The sequence below is a fragment of the Scyliorhinus canicula genome, chromosome 4 (genome assembly GCF_902713615.1).
Source record: "Scyliorhinus canicula chromosome 4, sScyCan1.1, whole genome shotgun sequence".
Lineage (NCBI taxonomy): Eukaryota > Metazoa > Chordata > Chondrichthyes > Carcharhiniformes > Scyliorhinidae > Scyliorhinus > Scyliorhinus canicula.
The window spans coordinates 133,163,978-133,186,417 of NC_052149.1; the positions used below are offsets into that span (position 1 = coordinate 133,163,978).

At 53.9% G+C, this 22,440-nt stretch overlaps 1 protein-coding gene across 5 annotated transcripts in view; it reads left to right on the plus strand.

Annotated features, from left to right (window-relative positions):
* The window catches only part of grk6 (G protein-coupled receptor kinase 6), a 159,450-nt gene that overhangs the window by 64,583 nt on the left and 72,427 nt on the right, over positions 1 to 22,440 (plus strand). For all 5 annotated transcript variants that reach the window (XM_038795214.1, XM_038795216.1, XM_038795213.1 and 2 more), the window contains exon 9: positions 10,818 to 10,855. In XM_038795214.1, coding sequence (XP_038651142.1) covers positions 10,818 to 10,855 — 38 coding nt within the window. The remainder of the gene's footprint in view (positions 1 to 10,817; positions 10,856 to 22,440) is intronic.

Consider the following 22,440-nt stretch of genomic DNA (forward strand, 5'->3'; position numbering starts at 1 on the left):
GTGCACGTTACACTCTGCCCTCTACACTGTGCACGTTACACACTGCCTCTACACTGTGCACATTACTCTCTGCCCTCTACACTGTGCACATTACTCTCTGCCCTCTACACTGTGCACGTTACACACTGCCCTCTACACTGTGCACATTACTCTCTGCCCTCTACACTGTGCACATTACTCTCTGCCCTCTACACTGTGCACATTACTCTCTGCCCTCTACACTGTGCACGTTACACACTTCCCACTGCACATTACTCTCTGCCCTCTACACTGTGCACGTTACACCCTGCCCTCTACACTTTGTACTTTACGCCATGCCCTCTACACTGTGCACGTTACGCCGTGCCCTCTAGACTGTGCACGTTACGCCATGCCCTCTACACTGTGCACGTTACGCCGTGCCCTCTACACTGTGCATGTTACGCCGTGCCTTCTAGCACTGTGCACATTACAGTCTGCCCTCTGCACTGTGCAAGTTATACACTGCCCTCTTCTCTGTGACATTACAACGTACTCTCCACACATGCACATTACTCTCTGCCCTCTACACTGTGCCCGTTACACACTGCACTTGCACGTTACAGTCTGCCCTATGCACTCTTCACGTTACACTTTTCCCTTTACGCTGTGCACTTTACACTCTGTCCTCTACATTGTGCTTATTACACTCTGCTCTCTACACACTGCCCTCTACACTGTGCACGTTACTCTCTGCCCTCTACACTGTGCACGTTACTCTCTGCCCTCTACACTGTGCACGTTACACACTGCCCTCTACACTGTGCACGTTACTCTCTGCCCTCTACACTGTGCACTCTGCACCCTGCACTCGGCGCGTCGCACCCTGCCCTCTGCCCTCGGCACGTCGCGCCCTCTGCCCTCTACACTGTGCACGTTACTCTCTGCCCTCTACACTGTGCACGTTACACACTGCCCTCTACACTGTGCACGTTACTCTCTGCCCTCTACACTGTGCACGTTACACACTGCCCTCTACACTGTGCACGTTACTCTCTGACCTCTACACTGTGCACGTTACACCATGCCCTCTACACTGTGCACGTTACACACTGCCCTCTACACTGTGCACGTTACCACTGCCCTCTACACTGTGCACGTTACACACTGCCCTCTACACTGTGCACATTACTCTCTGCCCTCTACACTGTGCACAGTTACACACTGCCCTACTACACTGTGCACGTTACACACTGCCTCTACACTGTGCACGTTACACACTGCCCTCTACACTGTGCACTTACACACTGCCTCTACACTGTGCACGTTACCTCTGCCCTCTACACTGTGCACATTACACACTGCCCTCTACATTGTGCACATTACACACTGCCCTCTACACTGTGCACGTTACTCTCTGCCCTCTACACTGTGCACATTACTCTCTGCCCTCTACACTGTGCACGTTACACACTGCCCTCTACACTGTGCACGTTACACACTGCCCTCTACACTGTGCACGTTACACACTGCCCTCTACACTGTGCACGTTACACACTGCCCTCTACACTGTGCACGTTACACACTGCCCTCTACACTGTGCACGTTACACACTGCCCTCTACACTGTGCACAGTTACACACTGCCCCTCTACACTGTGCACGTTACACACTGCCCTCTACACTGTGCACGTTACACACTGCCCTCTACACTGTGCACGTTACACACTGCCCTCTACACTGTGCACGTTACACACTGCCCTCTACACTGTGCACGTTACACACTGCCCTCTACACTGTGCACGTTACACACTGCCCTCTACACTGTGCACGTTACACACTGCCCTCTACACTGTGCACGTTACTCTCTGCCCTCTACACTGTGCACGTTACACACTGCCCTCTACACTGTGCACATTACTCTCTGCCCACTACATTGTGCACATTACTCTCTGCCCTCTACACTGTGCACGTTACACACTGCCCTCTACACTGTGCACGTTACACACTGCCCTCTACACTGTGCACATTACACACTGCCCTCTACACTGTGCACGTTACTCTCTGCCCTCTACACTGTGCACGTTACACTCTGCCCTCTACACTGTGCACGTTACACACTGCCCTCTACACTGTGCACGTTACACACTGCCCACTACACTGTGCACATTACTCTCTGCCCTCTACACTGTGCACGTTACACTCTGCCCTCTACACTGTGCACGTTACTCTCTGCCCTCTACACTGTGCACGTTACACACCCCCCTCTACACTGTGCACGTTACTCTCTGCCCTCTACACTGTGCACGTTACACACTGCCCTCTACACTGTGCACGTTACACACTGCCCTCTACACTGTGCACGTTACACACTGCCCTCTACACTGTGCACGTTACACCTGCCCTCTACACTGTGTACGTTACGCCATGCCCTCTACACTGTGCACGTTACGCCGTGCCCTCTACACTGTGCACGTTACGCCATGCCCTCTACACTGTGCACGTTACGCCGTGCCCTCTACACTGTGCATGTTACGCCGTGCCTTCTAGCACTGTGCACATTACAGTCTGCCCTCTGCACTGTGCAAGTTATACACTGCCCTCTTCTCTGTGACATTACACCATGCTCTCCACACATGCACATTACTCTCTGCCCTCTACACTGTGCCCGTTACACACTGCACTTGCACGTTACAGTCTGCCCTATGCACTCTTCACGTTACACTTTGCCCTTTACACTGTGCACTTTACACTCTGTCCTCTACATTGTGCTTATTACACTCTGCTCTCTACACACTGCCCTCTACACTGTGCACGTTACTCTCTGCCCTCTACACTGTGCACGTTACTCTCTGCCCTCTACATTGTGCACGTTACACACTGCCCTCTACACTGTGCACGTTACTCTCTGCCCTCTACACTGTGCACTCTGCACCCTGCACTCGGCGCGTCGCACCCTGCCCTCTGCCCTCGGCACGTCGCGCCCTCTGCCCTCTGCACTGGCCACGTCATACCCTGCCTTCTGCACTGGCCACGTCGCACCCTGCCCCCTGCCCTCTGCACTGTGCACTTTACACACTGCCGTCTGCACTGTGCACGTTACACACTGCCCTCTACACTGTGCACTTTACACACTGCCCTCTACACTGTGCACATTACTCTCTGCCCTCTACACTGTGCACGTTACACACTGCCGTCTACACTGTGCACGTTACACACTGCCCTCTACACTGTGCACTTTACTCTCTGCCCTCTACACTGTGCACGTTACACACTGCCCTCTACACTGTGCACATTACTCTCTGCCCTCTACACTGTGCACATTACTCTCTGCCCTCTACACTGTGCACATTACTCTCTGCCCTCTACACTGTGCACATTACACACTGCCCTCTACACTGTGCACATTACACACTGCCCTCTACACTGTGCACGTTACACACTGCCCTCTACACTGTGCACGTTACACACTGCCCTCTACACTGTGCACATTACTCTCTGCCCACTACACTGTGCACATTACTCTCTGCCCACTACATTGTGCACGTTACACAATGCCCTCTACACTGTGCACGTTACACACTGCCCTCTACACTGTGCACGTTACACACTGCCCTCTACACTGTGCACGTTACACACTGCCCTCTACACTGTGCACGTTACACACTGCCCTCTACACTGTGCACGTTACACACTGCCCTCTACACTGTGCACATTACTCTCTGCCCACTACATTGTGCACATTACTCTCTGCCCTCTACACTGTGCACATTACTCTCTGCCCTCTACACTGTGCACATTACTCTCTGCCCTCTACACTGTGCACGTTACACACTGCCCTCTACACTGTGCACGTTACACACTGCCCTATACACTGTGCACGTTACACACTGCCCTCTACACTGTGCACATTACTCTCTGCCCTCTACACTGTGCACATTACTCTCTGCCCACTACATTGTGCACGTTACACACTGCCCTCTACACTGTGCACGTTACACACCCCCCTCTACACTGTGCACGTTACTCTCTGCCCTCTTCACTGTGGACATTACTCTCTGCCCACTACACTGTGCACATTACTCTCTGCCCACTACATTGTGCACGTTACACACTGCCCTCTACACTGTGCACGTTACACACTGCCCTCTACACTGTGCACGTTACACACTGCCCTCTACACTGTGCACGTTACACACTGCCCTCTACACTGTGCACGTTACACACTGCCCTCTACACTGTGCACATTACTCTCTGCCCACTACATTGTGCACATTACTCTCTGCCCTCTACACTGTGCACATTACTCTCTGCCCTCTACACTGTGCACATTACTCTCTGCCCTCTACACTGTGCACGTTACACACTGCCCTATACACTGTGCACGTTACACACTGCCCTCTACACTGTGCACATTACTCTCTGCCCTCTACACTGTGCACATTACTCTCTGCCCACTACATTGTGCACGTTACACACTGCCCTCTACACTGTGCACGTTACACACTGCCCTCTACACTGTGCACGTTACACACTGCCCTCTACACTGTGCACATTACTCTCTGCATTCTACACTGTGCACGTTACACACTGCCCTCTACACTGTGCACGTTACACACTGCCCTCTACACTGTGCACATTACTCTCTGCCCTCTACACTGTGCACATTACTCTCTGCCCTCTACACTGTGCACATTACTCTCTGCCCTCTACACTGTGCACATTACTCTCTGCCCTCTACACTGTGCACATTACTCTCTGCCCTCTACACTGTGCACGTTACACTCTGCCCACTACATTGTGCACATTACTCTCTGCCCTCTACACTGTGCACGTTACACACTGCCCTCTACACTGTGCACGTTACTCTCTGCCCTCTACACTGTGCACGTTACACACTGCCCTCTACACTGTGCACATTACTCTCTGCCCTCTACACTGTGCACGTTACACACTGCCCTCTACACTGTGCACTTTACTCTCTGCCCTCTACACTGTGCACATTACACACTGCCCTCTACACTGTGCACATTACACACTGCCCTCTACACTGTGCACTTTACACACTGCCCTCCACACTGTGCACGTTACACACTGCCCTCTACACTGTGCACGTTACACACTGCCCTCTACACTGTGCACGTTACTCTCTGCCCTCTACACTGTGCACGTTACACACTGCCCTCTACACTGTGCACGTTACACACTGCCCTCTACACTGTGCACGTTACACACTGCCCTCTACACTGTGCACGTTACACACTGCCCTCTACACTGTGCACGTTACACACTGCCCTCTACACTGTGCACGTTACACACTGCCCTCTACACTGTGCACATTACTCTCTGCCCTCTACACTGTGCACATTACTCTCTGCCCTCTACACTGTGCACGTTACACACTGCCCTCTACACTGTGCACGTTACACACTGCCCTATACACTGTGCACGTTACACACTGCCCTCTACACTGTGCACATTACTCTCTGCCCCTCTACACTTGTGCACATTATCTCTCTGCCCTCTACACTGTGCACGTAACTCACTGCCCTCTACACTGTGCACGTTACCACACTGCCCTCTACACTGTGCACATTACTCTCTGCCCTCTACACTGTGCACAGTTACACACTGCCCTCTACACTGTGCACATTACTCTCTGCCCTCTACCTGTGCACATTACTCACTGCCCTTCTACACTGTGCACGTTTACACACTGCCCTCTACACTGTGCACGTTACACACTGCCCTCTACACTGTGCACGTTACACACTGCCCCTCACACTGTGTCACGTTACACCTGCCCTCTACACTGTGCACGTTACACACTGCCCTCTACACTGTGCACGTTACCCCTGCCCTCTACACTGTGCACAGTTACTCCATGCCCTCTACACTGTGCACGTTACACACTGCCCTCTACACTGTGCACATTACTCTCTGCCCTCTACACTGTGCACGTTACACACCCCCCTCTACACTGTGCACGTTACACACTGCCCTCTACACTGTGCACATTACTCTCTGCCCTCTACACTGTGCACATTACTCTCTGCCCACTACATTGTGCACGTTACACACTGCCCTCTACACTGTGCACGTTACACACTGCCCTCTACACTGTGCACGTTACACACTGCCCTCTACACTGTGCACATTACTCTCTGCCCTCTACACTGTGCACGTTACACACTGCCCTCTACACTGTGCACGTTACACACTGCCCTCTACACTGTGCACATTACTCTCTGCCCTCTACACTGTGCACATTACTCTCTGCCCTCTACACTGTGCACATTACTCTCTGCCCTCTACACTGTGCACATTACTCTCTGCCCTCTACACTGTGCACATTACTCTCTGCCCTCTACACTGTGCACGTTACACTCTGCCCACTACATTGTGCACATTACTCTCTGCCCTCTACACTGTGCACGTTACACACTGCCCTCTACACTGTGCACGTTACTCTCTGCCCTCTACACTGTGCACGTTACACACTGCCCTCTACACTGTGCACATTACTCTCTGCCCTCTACACTGTGCACGTTACACACTGCCCTCTACACTGTGCACATTACTCTCTGCCCTCTACACTGTGCACATTACACACTGCCCTCTACACTGTGCACATTACACACTGCCCTCTACACTGTGCACTTTACACACTGCCCTCCACACTGTGCACGTTACACACTGCCCTCTACACTGTGCATGTTACACACTGCCCTCTACACTGTGCACGTTACTCTCTGCCCTCTACACTGTGCACGTTACACACTGCCCTCTACACTGTGCACGTTACACACTGCCCTCTACACTGTGCACGTTACACACTGCCCTCTACACTGTGCACGTTACACACTGCCCTCTACACTGTGCACGTTACACACTGCCCTCTACACTGTGCACGTTACACACTGCCCTCTACACTGTGCACATTACTCTCTGCCCTCTACACTGTGCACCCTGCACTCTGCACCCTGCACTCGGCGCGTCGCGCTCTCTGCCCTCTGCACTGAGCATGTTGCACCCTGCCCTCTGCTCTCGGCACGTCGCGCTCTCTGCCCTCTGCACTGAGCATGTTGCACCCTGCCCTCTGCACTGGCCACGTCACACCCTGCCCTCTGCACTGGCCACGTCGCACCCTGCCCCCTGCCCTCTGCACTGGCCACGTCACACCCTGCCCCCTGCCCTCTGCATTGGGCACATCTCACCCTGCCCTCTGCATTGGGCACGTCACACCCTGCCCTCTGCACTGGCCACGTCACACCCTGACCTCTGCACTGGCCACGTCGCACCCTGCCCTCTGCACTGGCCACGTTGCACCCTGCCCTCTGCATTGGGCACGTCGCACCCTGCCCTCTGCCCTCGGCATGTCACACCCTGCCCTCTGCACTGGCCCCGTCGCATCCTGCCCTTTGCACTGAGCACGTCGCACCCTGCCCTCTGCCCTCGGCATGTCACACCCTGCCCTCTGCACTGGCCCCGTCACACCCTGCCCTCTGCACTGGCCACGTCACACCCTGCCCTCTGCCCTCTGCACTGAGCACGTCACACCCTGCCCTCTGCACTGGCCACGTCGCATCCTGACCCCTGCCCTCTGCACTGAGCACGTCACACCCTGACCTCTGCACTGGCCACGTCGCATCCTGACCCCTGCCCTCTGCACTGAGCACGTCACACCCTGCCCTCTGCACTGGCCACGTCGCACCCTGCCCTCTGCACTGGCCACGTTGCACCCTGCCCTCTGCATTGGGCACGTCGCACCCTGCCCTCTGCCCTCGGCATGTCACACCCAGCCCTCTGCACTGGCCCCGCCGCATCCTGCCCTTTGCACTGAGCACGTCGCATCCTGCCCCCTGCCCTCTGCACTGGCCACGTCACACCCTGCCCTCTGCCCTCTGCACTGAGCACGTCACACCCTGCCCTCTGCACTGGCCACGTCGCATCCTGACCCCTGCCCTCTGCACTGAGCACGTCACACCCTGACCTCTGCACTGGCCACGTCGCATCCTGACCCCTGCCCTCTGCACTGAGCACGTCACACCCTGCCCTCTGCACTGGCCACGTCGCATCCTGACCCCTGCCCTCTGCACTGGCCAAGTCGCATCCTGCCCCCTGCCCTCTGCACTGAGCACGTCGCATCCTGCCCTCTGCACTGGGCACGTCTCCCTCTGCCCTCGGCACGTCGCACCCTGTTCTCTGCTCTGGCCACGTCGCACCCTGCCCCCTGCCCTCTGCATTGGGCACGTCGCATCCTGCCCCCTGCCGTCCTGCCCTCGGCACGTCGCACTCTGCCCTCTGCACTGGCCACGTCACACCCTGCCGTCTGCACTGGCCACGTCGCACCCTGCTCTCTGCACTGGCCACGTCGCACCCTGCCCTCTGCACTGGCCACGTCACACCCTGCCCTCTGCCCTCGGCATGTCGCCCTCTGCCCTCTGCACTGGCCATGTCGCAGCCTGCCCTCGGCACGTCGCACCCTGCCCTCTGCCCTTGGCACGTCGCACCCTGCCCTCTGCCCTTGGCACGTCGCACCCTTCCCTCTGCCCTCTGCAGTATGCACGTCGTACCCTGCCTCTGCCATCGGCACGTCGCACCCTGCCCTCTGCCCTCGGCACGTCGCACCCTTCCCTCTGCCCTCTGCACTGGGCACGTCGAACCCTGCCTCTGCCATCGGCACGTCGCACCCTGCCCTCTGACCTCTGCACTGGCCACGTCGCAGCCTGCCCTCGGCACGTCGCACCCTGCCCTCTGCCCTCGGCACGTCGCACCCTGCCCTCTGCCCTCGGCACGTCGCACCCTGCCCTCTGCCCTCGGCATGTCGCACCCTTCCCTCTGCCCTCTGCACTGGGCACGTCGTACCCTGCCCTCTGACCTCTGCACTGGCCACGTCGCAGCCTGCCCTCGGCACGTCACACTCTGCCCTCGGCATGTCGCACCCTGCCCTCTGCCCTCGGCACGTCGCACCCTGTCCTCTGCCCTCGGCACGTCGCACCCTGCCCTCTGCCCTCGGCACGTCGCACCCTGCCCTCTGCCCTCGGCACGTCGCACCCTGCCCTCTGCCCTCTGCCCTCGGCACGTCGCACCCTTCCCTCTGCCCTCTGCACTGGGCACGTCGCACCCTGCCCTCTGCCCTCGGCACGTCGCACCCTTCCCTCTGCCCTCTGCACTGGGCATGTCGCACCCTTCCCTCTGCCCTCTGCCCTCGGCACGTCGCACCCTTCCCTCTGCCCTCGGCACGTCGCACCCTTCCCTCTGCCCTCTGCACTGGGCACGTCGCACCCTGCCCTCTGCCCTCGGCACGTCGCACCCTGCCCTCGGCACGTCGCACTCTGCCCTCGGCACGTCGCACCCTTCCCTCTGCCCTCGGCATGTCGCACCCTGCCCTCGGCATGTCGCACCCTGCCCTCTGCCCTCGGCACGTCGCACCCTGCCCTTGGCACATCGCACTCTGCCCTCTGCCCTCGGCACGTCGCCCTCTGCCCTCGGCATGTCGCACCCTGCCCTCTGCCCTCGGCATGTCGCACCCTGCCCTCTGCCCTCTGCACTGGGCACGTCGCACCCTTCCCTCTGCCCTCGGCATGTCGCACCCTGCCCTCTGCCCTCTGCACTGGGCACGTTGCACCCTTCCCTCTGCCCTCTGCACTGGGCACGTCGCACCCTGCCCTCTGCCCTCGGCACGTCGCACCCTTCCCTCTGCCCTCTGACCTCGGCACGTCGCACCCTTCCCTCTGCCCTCTGCCCTTGGCACGTCGCACCCTTCCCTCTGCCCTCTGCACTGGGCACGTCGCACCCTGCCCTCTGCACTGGGCACGTCGCACCCTGCCCTCTGCCCTCGGCATGTCGCACCCTGCCCTCGGCATTTCGCACCCTGCCCTCTGCCCTCGGCATGTCGCACCCTGCCCTTGGCACGTCGCACTCTGCCCTCTGCCCTCGGCACGTCGCCCTCTGCCCTCGGCATGTCACACCCTGCCCTCTGCCCTCGGCATGTCGCACCCTGCCCTCTGACCTCGGCACTAGGCACATCGCACCCTTCCCTCTGCCCTCGGCATGTTGCACTCTGCCCTCTGCCCTCGGCACGTCGCCCTCTGCCCTCGGCATGTCGCACCCTGCCCTCTGCCCTCGGCATGTCGCACCCTGCCCTCTGACCTCGGCACCAGGCACATCGCACCCTTCCCTCTGCCCTCGGCATGTCGCACCCTGCCCTCTGCACTGGGCACGTCGCACCCTTCCCTCTGCCCTCGGCATGTCGCACCCTGCCCTCTGCACTGGGCACGTCGCACCCTTCCCTCTGCCCTCTGCATGTCGCACCCTTCCCTCTGACCTCTGCACTGGGCACATCGCACCCTTCCCTCTGCCCTCGGCATGTCGCACTCTGCCCTCTGCCCTCGGCATGTCGCACCCTGCCCTCTGCACTGGGCACGTCGCACCCTTCCCTCTGCCCTCTGCATGTCGCACCCTTCCCTCTGACCTCTGCACTGGGCACGTCGCACCCTTCCCTCTGCTCTCGGCATGTCGCACTCTGCCCTCTGCCCTCGGCATGTCGCACCCTGCCCTCTGCACTGGGCACGTCGCACCCTTCCCTCTGCTCTCGGCATGTCGCACCCTGCCCTCTGCCCTCTGCACTGGGCACGTTGCACCCTTCCCTCTGCCCTCTGCATGTCGCACCCTGCCCTCTGCCCTCTGCACTGGGCACGTTGCACCCTTCCCTCTGCCCTCTGCATGTCGCACCCTTCCCTCTGACCTCTGCACTGGGCACATCGCACCCTGCCCTCTGACCTCTGCAGTGGGCACGTCGCACCCTGCCCTCTGCACCATGCATTGTGCTGCCACTGACAGAGCTTTGTTTTGCAGAGACATGAAGCCGGAAAACCTGCTCCTGGACGACCAGGGTAAGTGAGTGAAGCAGCATGAATACTACAGTGGTGTGTATACTCTGACATGGGACAGTGCGGTGCGTGGACATTTGGCATGGTCCATGCGGTGTGTGTGTGCTGTGCGTCGACAGTACATTGTGTGTATAATGGGTGTGGGCAGTGTGTTGTCTACGCTGAAAACGAAATGAAATGAAAATCGCTTATTGTCACGAGTAGGCTTCAAATCAAGTTACTGTGAAAAGCCCCTAATCGCCACATTCTGGTGCCTGTCCGGGGAGGCTGGTACGGGAATTGAACCGTGCTGCTGGCCTGCTTGGTCTGCTTCAAAAGCCAGTTCTTTAGCCCTGTGTTAAACCAGTGGGCGCATGGACACTGCGTGTGTGCACGCTGGGCGTGGATAGTGCCGTGTATACGCTGCGCGATTGCAGTGCGGTGTGTATGCTTTAAGCGTGGACAGTGTGGTGTGTGTACCCTGGGTGTGGACAGTGGGTGACTATGCTGAGCAATGGCAATGCAGTGCGCGCACGCTGGGCGTGAACACTGCGTGTGTGCAAGCTGGGCCATGGACAGTGTGGTGTGTATACTCTGTGCGATTGCTGTGCGGTATGTGTATGCTGGGCATGGACAGTGCGGTGTGTACACTGGGCGTGGAGAGTGCGGTGTGTGTACACTGGGCGTGGAGAGTGCGGTGTGTGTACACTGGGCGTGGACAGTGCGGTGTGTGTACACTGGGCGTGGAGAGTGCGGTGTGTGTACACTGGGCGTGGAGAGTGCGGTGTGTGTACACTGGGCGTGGACGGTGCGGTGTGTGTACACTGGGCGTGGACGGTGCGGTGTGTATATGCTGGGAGATGGCAGTGTGGTATGTGTACGCTGTGCTTGGACAGTGCGGTGTGTGTACACTGGGCGTGGACGGTGCGGTGTGTGTACACTGGGTGTGGATGGTGCGGTGTGTATATGCTGGGAGATGGCAGTGTGATATGTGTACGCTGTGCTTGGACAGTGCGGTGTATGTACGCTGGACATGAAGAGTGTGGTGTGTGTGCCATTTCTATGGATTGTGCAGTGTGTGTCCACTGAAGATGGCTGTGTGTACTCTGGGCGTGGGCAGTGCGGTGTGTGTATGCTGGGCATGGGTAGTGTATATGTGTATGCTGGTCATGGACAGTGCCATGTGTGTACGCGGGGCGTGGGCAGTGCGGTGTGTGTATGCTGGGCATGGGTAGTGTATATGTGTATGCTGGTCATGGACAGTGCCATGTGTGTACGCGGGGCGTGGGCAGTGCGGTGTGTGTATGCTGGTCATGGACAGTGGCATGTGTGTACGAAGGGCGTGAGCAGTGCGGTGTATATACGCTGGGTGTTGGCAGTGCCATGTATGTATGCTGGGCGTGGACAGTGCGGTGTGAGTACACTGGGCGTGGACGGTGCGGTGTGTGTATGCTGGGCGTGGACGGTGCGGTGTGTGTATGCTGGGCGTGGACGGTACGGTGTGTGTATGCTGGGCGTGGACGGTGCGGTGTGTGTATGCTGGGCATGGACGGTGCGGTGTGTGTATGCTGGGCGTGGACGGTGCGGTGTGTGTATGCTGGGCGTGGACAGTGCGGTGTGTGTATACTGGGCGTGGACGGTGCGGTGTGTGTATACTGGGCGTGGACGGTGCGGTGTGTGTATACTGGGCGTGGATGGTGCGGTGTGTGTATACTGGGCGTGGACAGTTTGTTGTGTGTTGTCACGTGGGGGTACCTTTTAAGAAATGGGTGTTTATAAAATATCTGTGGTGAATATCGCTTTACGAAATGTTGAGCTGCTCATGTTACTGCAGTGATGTCAGAGTGTGGGTGGAGTTGAGCTCTGGCTCTGCTTTTTAGTTTCGCTTTGAGGAAAAGCTTTGGGAGTGTCTGTGTTTTTTGGTTTTGTTTTAGTGTTGGAGCTGAAGCCAGCCAAAGAAGGTGTAATGTTCTCTCTGCAATCTAAAGACTATCTCTTGATCATTTGGTGAATTCAGAGTGATAACTGGTCTCAGTAGTGAATTTAAACCTAATGTGCTTCTGTAAAAATATTTTTTTGTCTTATGGATGTTAAAAGGAAAGTTTAAGTATTACTGAGAATGTTGTATTCTTTGGGGGGTTGTGTTTGAATTGATGGTTGCTAAGATGTTCAATATGTTTTAAAAAGGTTAACTGAGTTCATAGAATAAACATTGTTTTGCTTTAAAAATTACTTTTACATTTCTGCTGCACCACACCTGCAGAGTAGGCCGTGTGCTCCCCATAACCACAATCCATTAAAAGTCGTGGGTCAGGTGAACTCCATGATACACTTTGGGGTTCTCTAAACCCTGGCCCATAAGTGTCGACTGGGCATGGGCAATGCGGGGTGTGTACGCTGGGCGATGGCAGTGCGGGGTGTGTATGCTGAGCGATGGCAATGCGGGGTGTGTACGCCAGGTGATGGCAGTGCGGGGAGTGTATGCTGGGCGATGGCAGTGCGGGGTGTGTTTGCTGGGCATGGACAATGCGGGGTATGGCCAATGGCAGTATGGTGTGTGTACGCTGGGCATAAGCACGGCGGTTTGTGGCTGCTGGAGGTGAACAGTGCGCGGTGAGTACGCAGGGCGTGGACAGTGCGGTGTGTGTACGATGGCTTGGGCTGTGCTGTCATGGGACTGTCTCTAAGAAAAGTTTTTGTCTTATCACATGGCTTCAGTGATGTCATTGTGTGGGTGGAGCTGGGCTGTGGCTCTGTGAGCTGTCTTTACTTTTGCTTTCAGACTTGACTGCTATGAACTCGGGAAGAAAGAAGTGTTTTGTCCCGGTCTTTCTATTTTCATTTTGGAGTTATTCCAGGAAAGAAAACATTCATTATAGCTGCCTGCTTTAATAACATAAAAAATATAGTTTGCTTTGCGAAAGGGCTTAAACCTGCTGGTGAGACAAAGAACAAAGAAAAGTACAGCACAGGAACAGGCCCTTCGGCCCTCCAGGCCTGCGCCGACCATGCTGCCCGACTAAACTAAAATCTTCTACACTTCCTTGGTCCGTCTCCCTCTATTCCCACCCTATTCATGTATTTGTCAAGATGCCCCTCAAATGTCACTATCGTCCCTGCTTCCTCCACCTCCTCCAGCAGCGAGTTCCAGGCACCCACTACCCTCTGTAGAAAAAAAAACTTGCCTCGTACATCTCCTCCAAACCTTGCCCCTCGCACCTTAAACCCAATTCTTTTTCATGTTCAAGTTCAAGTCAGAATCTCGGGGAAAGCCAGTCTTATTCAAATGAGAATACAGTGTGCTGGGCCACCCTTGAAAAGGGGTTTTTGGTTTATGGGATTTTGTATTGAATTGGAACAGTTAAGGGGGAATTCATTAGGTGTTATACATAGATTACTGCAGCTAAGTGGTATCTTTAAGTTTGTAATTGAAAAAAATCTTGCTGTGTGTTTATATAAAAGTGTCTGGGAAGATTGTTGAATAACACCTGAAGAATAGGCTCTTGTGCTCACTCTATCCAAATTCAACACAAAAAATTATAGTTCAGGTGAACTCCATAATACACATTCGAATGATAAACCCTGGCCCATAACAAAATTGGGGGCTCGTGGGATAAAAGTCTATCTTTCATGATTGGGTTGGCTAAATGAACTTCTAGACAGTGAGGGGTAGCATATTTGTGTTTGCTTTTCAGGTATTGTATTCAAGTTGAAACAGGGAGTGTGTTGTGGACAATGGCTCTCTCAGAGGCTCAGATGTTTTGGCGGGTGGAGAAGGTCACATGCAGTACCTTACAAGCGTAGACTAATAAAAGGCTTTTAGATTTGGCAAAACATTGCAGTTAATATTGCCTGAAAAAATACGAAAAGAAAAGGTAATTGCGGTGGTAGCTGAGCAATTAAAATTGCCCGAGACACGGTCAGAATCATTGGAAATGGCAAGAATTCAATTACAGATCAAGCAACTTGAACATGAAAAAGAATTAAAGCAGCTTGAATTCAAAATGAGGGAAAAAGAAAGAATAGTCCTAGCAGAACAAAATGCGAGAGAAAGGGAGGTACAGACGGAAAAATAAAAAGAAAGGAAAAATAAAAAGAGAGAGACTTTGAACTTCAGAAACTGCTCAGTTAAAATTGGCGGAGGTAAAGAGAAACGTACAGTATGAGGATAGTGATGAGGAAAATGAGCAAGAGCGTCATCGTTAAAGGCTTGGTGGGGATCTATTTAAATATGTCCAAGCATTGCCAAGGTTTGATGCAAAGGCTTAGAAGCTTTTTCCATTTCATTTGAGCAGGTGGCTAAACAAATGAAATGGCCACTGGGCTATCAAACAAAGTTGGTAGGTAGGGCTAATTAAGTATTTGCATCACTATCAGAGGAGGTACATTCAATTCCTGATGAAGTGAGAACTCATGTGGAAGAACAGACAGTTAAAACTGCAAGATTAGCAGCAGAAATGGCAGATGATTATGAATTAGTTCATAAACCAAAGTGCGCTTTCCAACATCAGTTTCAGCCTGAAACTGGTTTTCAGAAACTGGGGAAAAGAGAAATACTCAAGTGGTAAAGGTAAAGGTGATCTGATGGGAGATAATAAGGAAAGTGTACCTCAGATTAAAAAAGAAATCCAGGAGGGTGAAGAGACATGAAAAGTTTCAAATGTTTTCACTGTAATAAACTAGGCCATGTAAAGTCAGTGTTAGTGGTTGAAGAAAAGCACTGGGAAGACTGACGTGGTAAAACAGGATAAGACAGTGGGATTTGTTAAAGTGGTGAAGGAAAGCCCAATTGAAGCGAAGAAGATGCAAAAGAAACAAAAGAGAAAATGCTGGAAAATCTCAGCAAGTCTGGCAGCATCTGCAGGGAGAGAAAAAAGCTAACGTTTCGAATCCGATGACTCTTTGTAAAAGATTGTACAGCCTGATCGAGATGTGATTGATCAGAAGGTGCCAGATCTCTTTAAAGAATTTAATTGTGTGGGTAAAGTTTACTCGTGTACCAGGAGGAGTCGGTAAAGAAGTCAGAATTTTAAGATATACGGGAGCAAGTCAATCTTTAATAATAATAATAATCTCTTTATTGTCACAAGTATGAAGTTATTGTGAAAAGCCCCTAGTCACCACATTCTGGCACCTGTTCGTAAGCTGGTACGGGAATTGAACCTGCGCTGCTGGTCTTGTTCTGCATTACAAACCAGCTGTCTAGCCCACTGAGCTAAACCAGCCCAGTAAGCGATGAGGAGCTATGTAGTTTGGGAGGAATATTGCCAGAAAAGGTGGTAATATGTGGAATTCAGGGTGAGAAGAGAGGTGTTCCATTATATAAGGTGAGGTTGGAGAGGAATACAGTCTTTCTTGGGTAATGATATGGCTGGGTCGCAGGTGGGAGTGTGATGCCTTCTAAGAATAAAGGACAAAGAAAATTCCAGCACAGGAACAGGCCCTTCGGCCCTCCCAGCCTGTGCTGATCCAGATCCTTTATCCAAACCTGTCGCCTATTTTCCAAGTACCTACTTCTCTCTGTTCCCCGCCCGTTCATATACCTGCCTAGATGTCTCTTAAATGATGCTATCGTGCCCGCCTCTACCACCTCCGCTGGCAAAGCATTCCAGGCACCCACCACCCTCTGTAAAAAAAAAAAAAAAACTTTCCACGCACATCTCCCTTAAACTTTCCCCCTCTCACCTTGAAATCGTGACCCCTTGTAATTGACACCCCCACTCTTGGAAAAAGCTTGTTGCTATCCACCCTGTCCATACCTCTCATAATTTTGTATACCTCAATCAGGTCCCCCCTCAACCTCCGTCTTTCCAACGAAAACAATCCTAATCTACTCAACCTTTCTTCATAGCTTGCACCCTCCATACCAGGCAATATCCTGGTGAACCTCCTCTGCACCCTCTCTAAAGCATCCACATCCTTCTGGTAATGTGGCGACCAGAACTGCATGCAGTATTCCAAATGTGGCCTAACCGAAGTCCTATACAACTGTAACATGACCTGCCGACTCTTCTACTCAATACCCCGCCCGATGACGACAAGCATGCTGTATGCCTTCTTGACCACTCTATCAACCTGCGTTGCCACCTTCAGGGTGTAGTGGACCTGAACTCCCAGATCTCTCTGTACATCAATTTTCCCCAGGACATTTCCATTGACCGTATAGTCCACTCTTGAATTGGATCTTCCAAAATGCATCACCTTGCATTTGCCTGGATTGAACTCCATCTGCCATTTCTCTGCCCAACTCTCCAATCCACCTATATTTTGCTGTATTCTCTGACAGTCCCCCTCGCTATCTGCAATTCCACCAATCTTAGTATCATCTGCAAACTTGCTAGTCAGACCACCTATGTCCAGATCATTTATGTATATCACAAACAACAGTGGTCCAAGCACGGATCCCTTTGGAACACCACTAGTCGCCTTTCTCCATTTTGAGACACTCCCTTCCACCACTACTCTGTGTCTCCTGTTTCCCAGCCAGTTCTTTATCCATCTAGCCAGTACACCCTGAACCCCATGCGACTTCACTTTTTCCATCAACCTGCCATGGGGAACTTTATCAAACGCCTTACATGGTCTACGTCTACGTCCATGTATATGACATCTACAGCCCTTCCCTCTTCAATTAACTTTGTCACTTCCTCAAAGAATTCTATTAGGTTTGTAAGACATGACCTTCCCTGCACAAAACCATGCTGCCTATCACTGATAAGTCTATTTTCTTCCAAATGTGAATAGATCCTATCCCTCAGTATCTTCTCCAACAGTTTGCCTACCACTGATGTCAAGCTCACAAGTCGATAATTCCTGGATTATCCCTGCTATCCTTCTTAAACAAAGGGACAACATTAGCAATTCTCCAGTCCTCCGAGACCTCACCCGTGCTCAAGGATGCTGCAAAGATATCTGTTCAGGCCCCAGCTATTTCGTCCCTCGCTTCCCTCAGTAACCTGGGATAGATCCCATCTGGACCTGGGGACTTGTCCACCTTAATGCCTTTTAGAATACCCAAAACGTCCCCCTTCCTTATGCCGACTTGACCTAGAGTATTTAAACATCCATCCCTAACTTCAACATCCGTCATGTCCCTCTCCTTGGTGAATACCGATGCAAAGTACTCATTAAGAATCTCACCCATTTCCTCTGACTCCACGCATAAATTCCCTCTTTTGTCTTTGAGTGGGCCAATCCTTTCTCTAGTTACCCTCTTGCTCATTATATACGAATAAAAGACTTTGGGATTTTCCTTAACCCTGTTAGCCAAAGATATTTCATGACCCCTTTTAGCCTTCTTTACTGCGCGTTTGAGATTTGTCCTACTTTCCCGATATTCCTCCAAAGCTTCTTCAGTTTTAAGTCGCATAGATCTTATGTATGATTCCTTTTTCACCTTAGCTAGTCTCACAATTCCACCCGTCATCCATGGTTCCCTAATCTTGCCATTTCTATGCCACATTTTCACAGGGACATGTCTGTCCTGCACTCTAATCAACCTTTCCTTAAAAGACTCCCACATTTCAAATGTGGATTTACCCTTAAACAGTTGCTCCAAATCCACATTCCCTAGCTCCTGCCGAATTTTGTTACACTTGGCCTTTCCCCAATTTAGCACTCTTCCTTTCTGACCACTCTTGTCTTTACATAGAACATAGAACATAGAATAGTACAGCACAGAACAGGCCCTTCGGCCCTCGATGTTGTGCCGAACAATGATCACCCCACTTAAACCCACGTAACCCGTATACCCGTAACCCAACAATCCCCCCATTAACCTTACACTACGGGCAATTTAGCATGGCCAATCCACCTAACCCGCACATCTTTGGACTGTGGGAGGAAACCGGAGCACCCGGAGGAAACCCACGCACACACGGGGAGGACGTGCAGACTCCACACAGACAGTGACCCAGCCGGGAATCGAACCTGGGACCCTGGAGCTGTGAAGCATTGATGCTAACCACCATGCTACCGTGAGGCCCACTTTGTCCATGAGTATTCTAAAACTTATGGAATTGTGATGACATTGTGTGCGTGGAGCTGGGCTGTGGCTCTGTGAGCTGTTTTTACTTTTGTTTTCGGATTTGACTGCTGCAAACTCAGGGAGAAGGAAGTGTTTTGTCCTGGTCTTTCTAATTTAATTTTAGAGTTATTCCAGGAAAGAAAACATTGATTATAGCTATTATATTGCTTTATATTATATTATATATTATATTTATATTATATTATATTGCTTTAGTAACTTAAAAAATATAGTTTGCTTTCCAAAAGAGCTTAAATCTACTGGTGAGACGGGGAGAGAATCTCAGGGGAAGCCAGTCTTCTTCAAGTGAGAATGCAGAGTGCTGGGCCACGCCCTTGAAAAGGTGTTTTGGTTTCTGGGATTTTATTTTCGAATTGGAACAGTTAATGAGGGATTCATTAGGTGTTATACATAGATTACTGTAGCTGTGGGGTATCTTTATGTTTTTAATTGGTAAAAATTCTTGCTGTGTGTTTATATAAAAGTTAATTAAGTTCTTAGAATAAAGCTTATTTTGATGAAAGTGTCGGGGAAGATTGTTGAATAACACCTCTTGTGCTCAACCTGCCAAATTCAACAAAATGTTATCGGACAAGTGAACTCCATAATAAACCCTGGCCCATAACAGTGCGGTGTCTGTACGCTGGGCGTGGAGAGTGCGGTGTGTGTACACTGGGCGTGGAGAGTGCGGTGTGTGTACACTGGGCGTGGAGCGTGTGCTGTGTGTACACTGGGTGTGGACAGTGCGGTGTGTGTATACTGGGCGTGGACAGTGTGGTGTGAGTACGCTGGGCGTGGACAGTGCGGTGTGTGTACACTGGGCGTGGACGGTGCGGTGTGTGTACACTGGGCGTGGAGAGTGCGGTGTGAGTACGCTGGGCGATGGCAGTGTGCAGTGTGTACACTGGGCGTGGAGAGTGCGGTGTGTGTACACTGGGCGTGGAGAGTGCTGTGTGTGTACACTGGGCGTGGAGAGTGCGGTGTGAGTACGCTGGGCGATGGCAGTGTGCAGTGTGTACACTGGGCGTGGAGAGTGCGGTGTGTGTACACTGGGCGTGGAGAGTGCGGTGTGTGTACACTGGGCGTGGAGAGTGCGGTGTGTGTACACTGGGCGTGGACAGTGCGGTGTGTGTAAACTGGGCGTGGAGAGTGCGGTGTGTGTACACTGGGCGTGGAGTGTGTGCTGTGTGTACACTTGGCGTGGACAGTGCGGTGTGTGTACACTGGGCGTGGACAGTGCGGTGTGTGTACACTGGGCGTGGAGAGTGCGGTGTGTGTACGCTGGGCGTGGAGAGTGCGGTGTGAGTATGCTGGGCGTGGAGAGTGCGGTGTGTGTACACTGGGCGTGGACAGTGCGGTGTGTGTACACTGGGCGTGGACAGTGCGGTGTGTGTACACTGGGCGTGGACAGTGCGGTGTGTGTACACTGGGCGTGGACAGTGCGGTGTGTGTACACTGGGCGTGGACAGTGCGGTGTGTGTACACTGGGCGTGGAGAGTGCGGTGTGTGTACGCTGGGCGTGGACAGTGCGGTGTGTGTACACTGGGCGTGGACAGTGCGGTGTGTGTACACTGGGCGTGGACAGTGCGGTGTGTGTACACTGGGCGTGGACAGTGCGGTGTGTGTACACTGGGCGTGGACAGTGCGGTGTGTGTACACTGGGCGTGGAGAGTGCGGTGTGTGTACACTGGGCGTGGAGAGTGCGGTGTGTGTACACTGGGCGTGGACGGTGCGGTGTGTGTACACTGGGCGTGGAGAGTGCGGTGTGTGTACACTGGGCGTGGAGAGTGCGGTGTGTGTACACTGGGCGTGGACAGTGCGGTGTGTGTACACTGGGCGTGGACGGTGCGGTGTGTGTACGCTGGGCGTGGAGAGTGCGGTGTGTGTACACTGGGCGTGGAGAGTGCGGTGTGTGTACACTGGGCGTTGAGCGTGCGGTGTGTGTACACTGGGCGTGGACAGTGCGGTGTGTGTACACTGGGCGTGGACAGTGCGGTGTGTGTATGCTGGGCGTGGACGGTGCGGTGTGTGTATACTGGGCGTGGAGAGTGCGGTGTGTGTACACTGGGCGTGGAGAGTGCGGTGTGTGTACACTGGGCGTGGACGGTGCGGTGTGTGTACACTGGGCGTGGACGGTGCGGTGTGTATATGCTGGGAGATGGCAGTGTGGTATGTGTACGCTGTGCTTGGACAGTGCGGTGTGTGTACACTGGGCGTGGACGGTGCGGTGTGTGTACACTGGGTGTGGATGGTGCGGTGTGTATATGCTGGGAGATGGCAGTGTGATATGTGTACGCTGTGCTTGGACAGTGCGGTGTATGTACGCTGGACATGAACAGTGTGGTGTGTGTGCCATTTCTATGGATTGTGCAGTGTGTGTCCACTGAAGATGGCTGTGTGTACTCTGGGCGTGGGCAGTGCGGTGTGTGTATGCTGGGCATGGGTAGTGTATATGTGTATGCTGGTCATGGACAGTGCCATGTGTGTACGCGGGGCGTGGGCAGTGCGGTGTGTGTATGCTGGGCATGGGTAGTGTATATGTGTATGCTGGTCATGGACAGTGCCATGTGTGTACGCGGGGCGTGGGCAGTGCGGTGTGTGTATGCTGGTCATGGACAGTGGCATGTGTGTACGAAGGGCGTGAGCAGTGCGGTGTATATACGCTGGGTGTTGGCAGTGCCATGTATGTATGCTGGGCGTGGACAGTGCGGTGTGAGTACACTGGGCGTGGACGGTGCGGTGTGTGTACACTGGGCGTGGACAGTGCGGTGTGTGTACACTGGGCGTGGACGGTGCGGTGTGTGTACACTGGGCGTGGACAGTGCGGTGTGTGTATGCTGGGCGTGGACAGTGCGGTGTGTGTATGCTGGGCGTGGACGGTGCGGTGTGTGTATGCTGGGCGTGGACGGTGCGGTGTGTGTACACTGGGCGTGGACAGTGCGGTGTGTGTATGCTGGGCGTGGACAGTGCGGTGTGTGTATGCTGGGCGTGGACGGTGCGGTGTGTGTATACTGGGCGTTGACAGTGCGGTGTGTGTATACTGGGCGTGGACAGTGCGGTGTGTGTATGCTGGGCGTGGACGGTGCGGTGTGTGTATACTGGGCGTGGACAGTGCGGTGTGTGTATGCTGGGCGTGGACGGTGCGGTGTGTGTATGCTGGGCGTGGACGGTGCGGTGTGTGTATACTGGGCATGGACAGTGCGGTGTGTGTATACTGGGCGTGGACAGTGCGGTGTGTGTATGCTGGGCGTGGACGGTGCGGTGTGTGTATGCTGGGCGTGAACGGTGCGGTGTGTGTATGCTGGGCGTGGACGGTGCGGTGTGTGTATGCTGGGCATGGACGGTGCGGTGTGTGTATGCTGGGCGTGGACGGTGCGGTGTGTGTATGCTGGGCGTGGACGGTGCGGTGTGTGTATGCTGGGCGTGGACGGTGCGGTGTGTGTATGCTGGGCATGGACGGTGCGGTGTGTGCATGCTGGGCGTGGACGGTGCGGTGTGTGTATGCTGGGCGTGGACAGTGCGGTGTGTGTATACTGGGCGTGGACGGTGCGGTGTGTGTATACTGGGCGTGGACGGTGCGGTG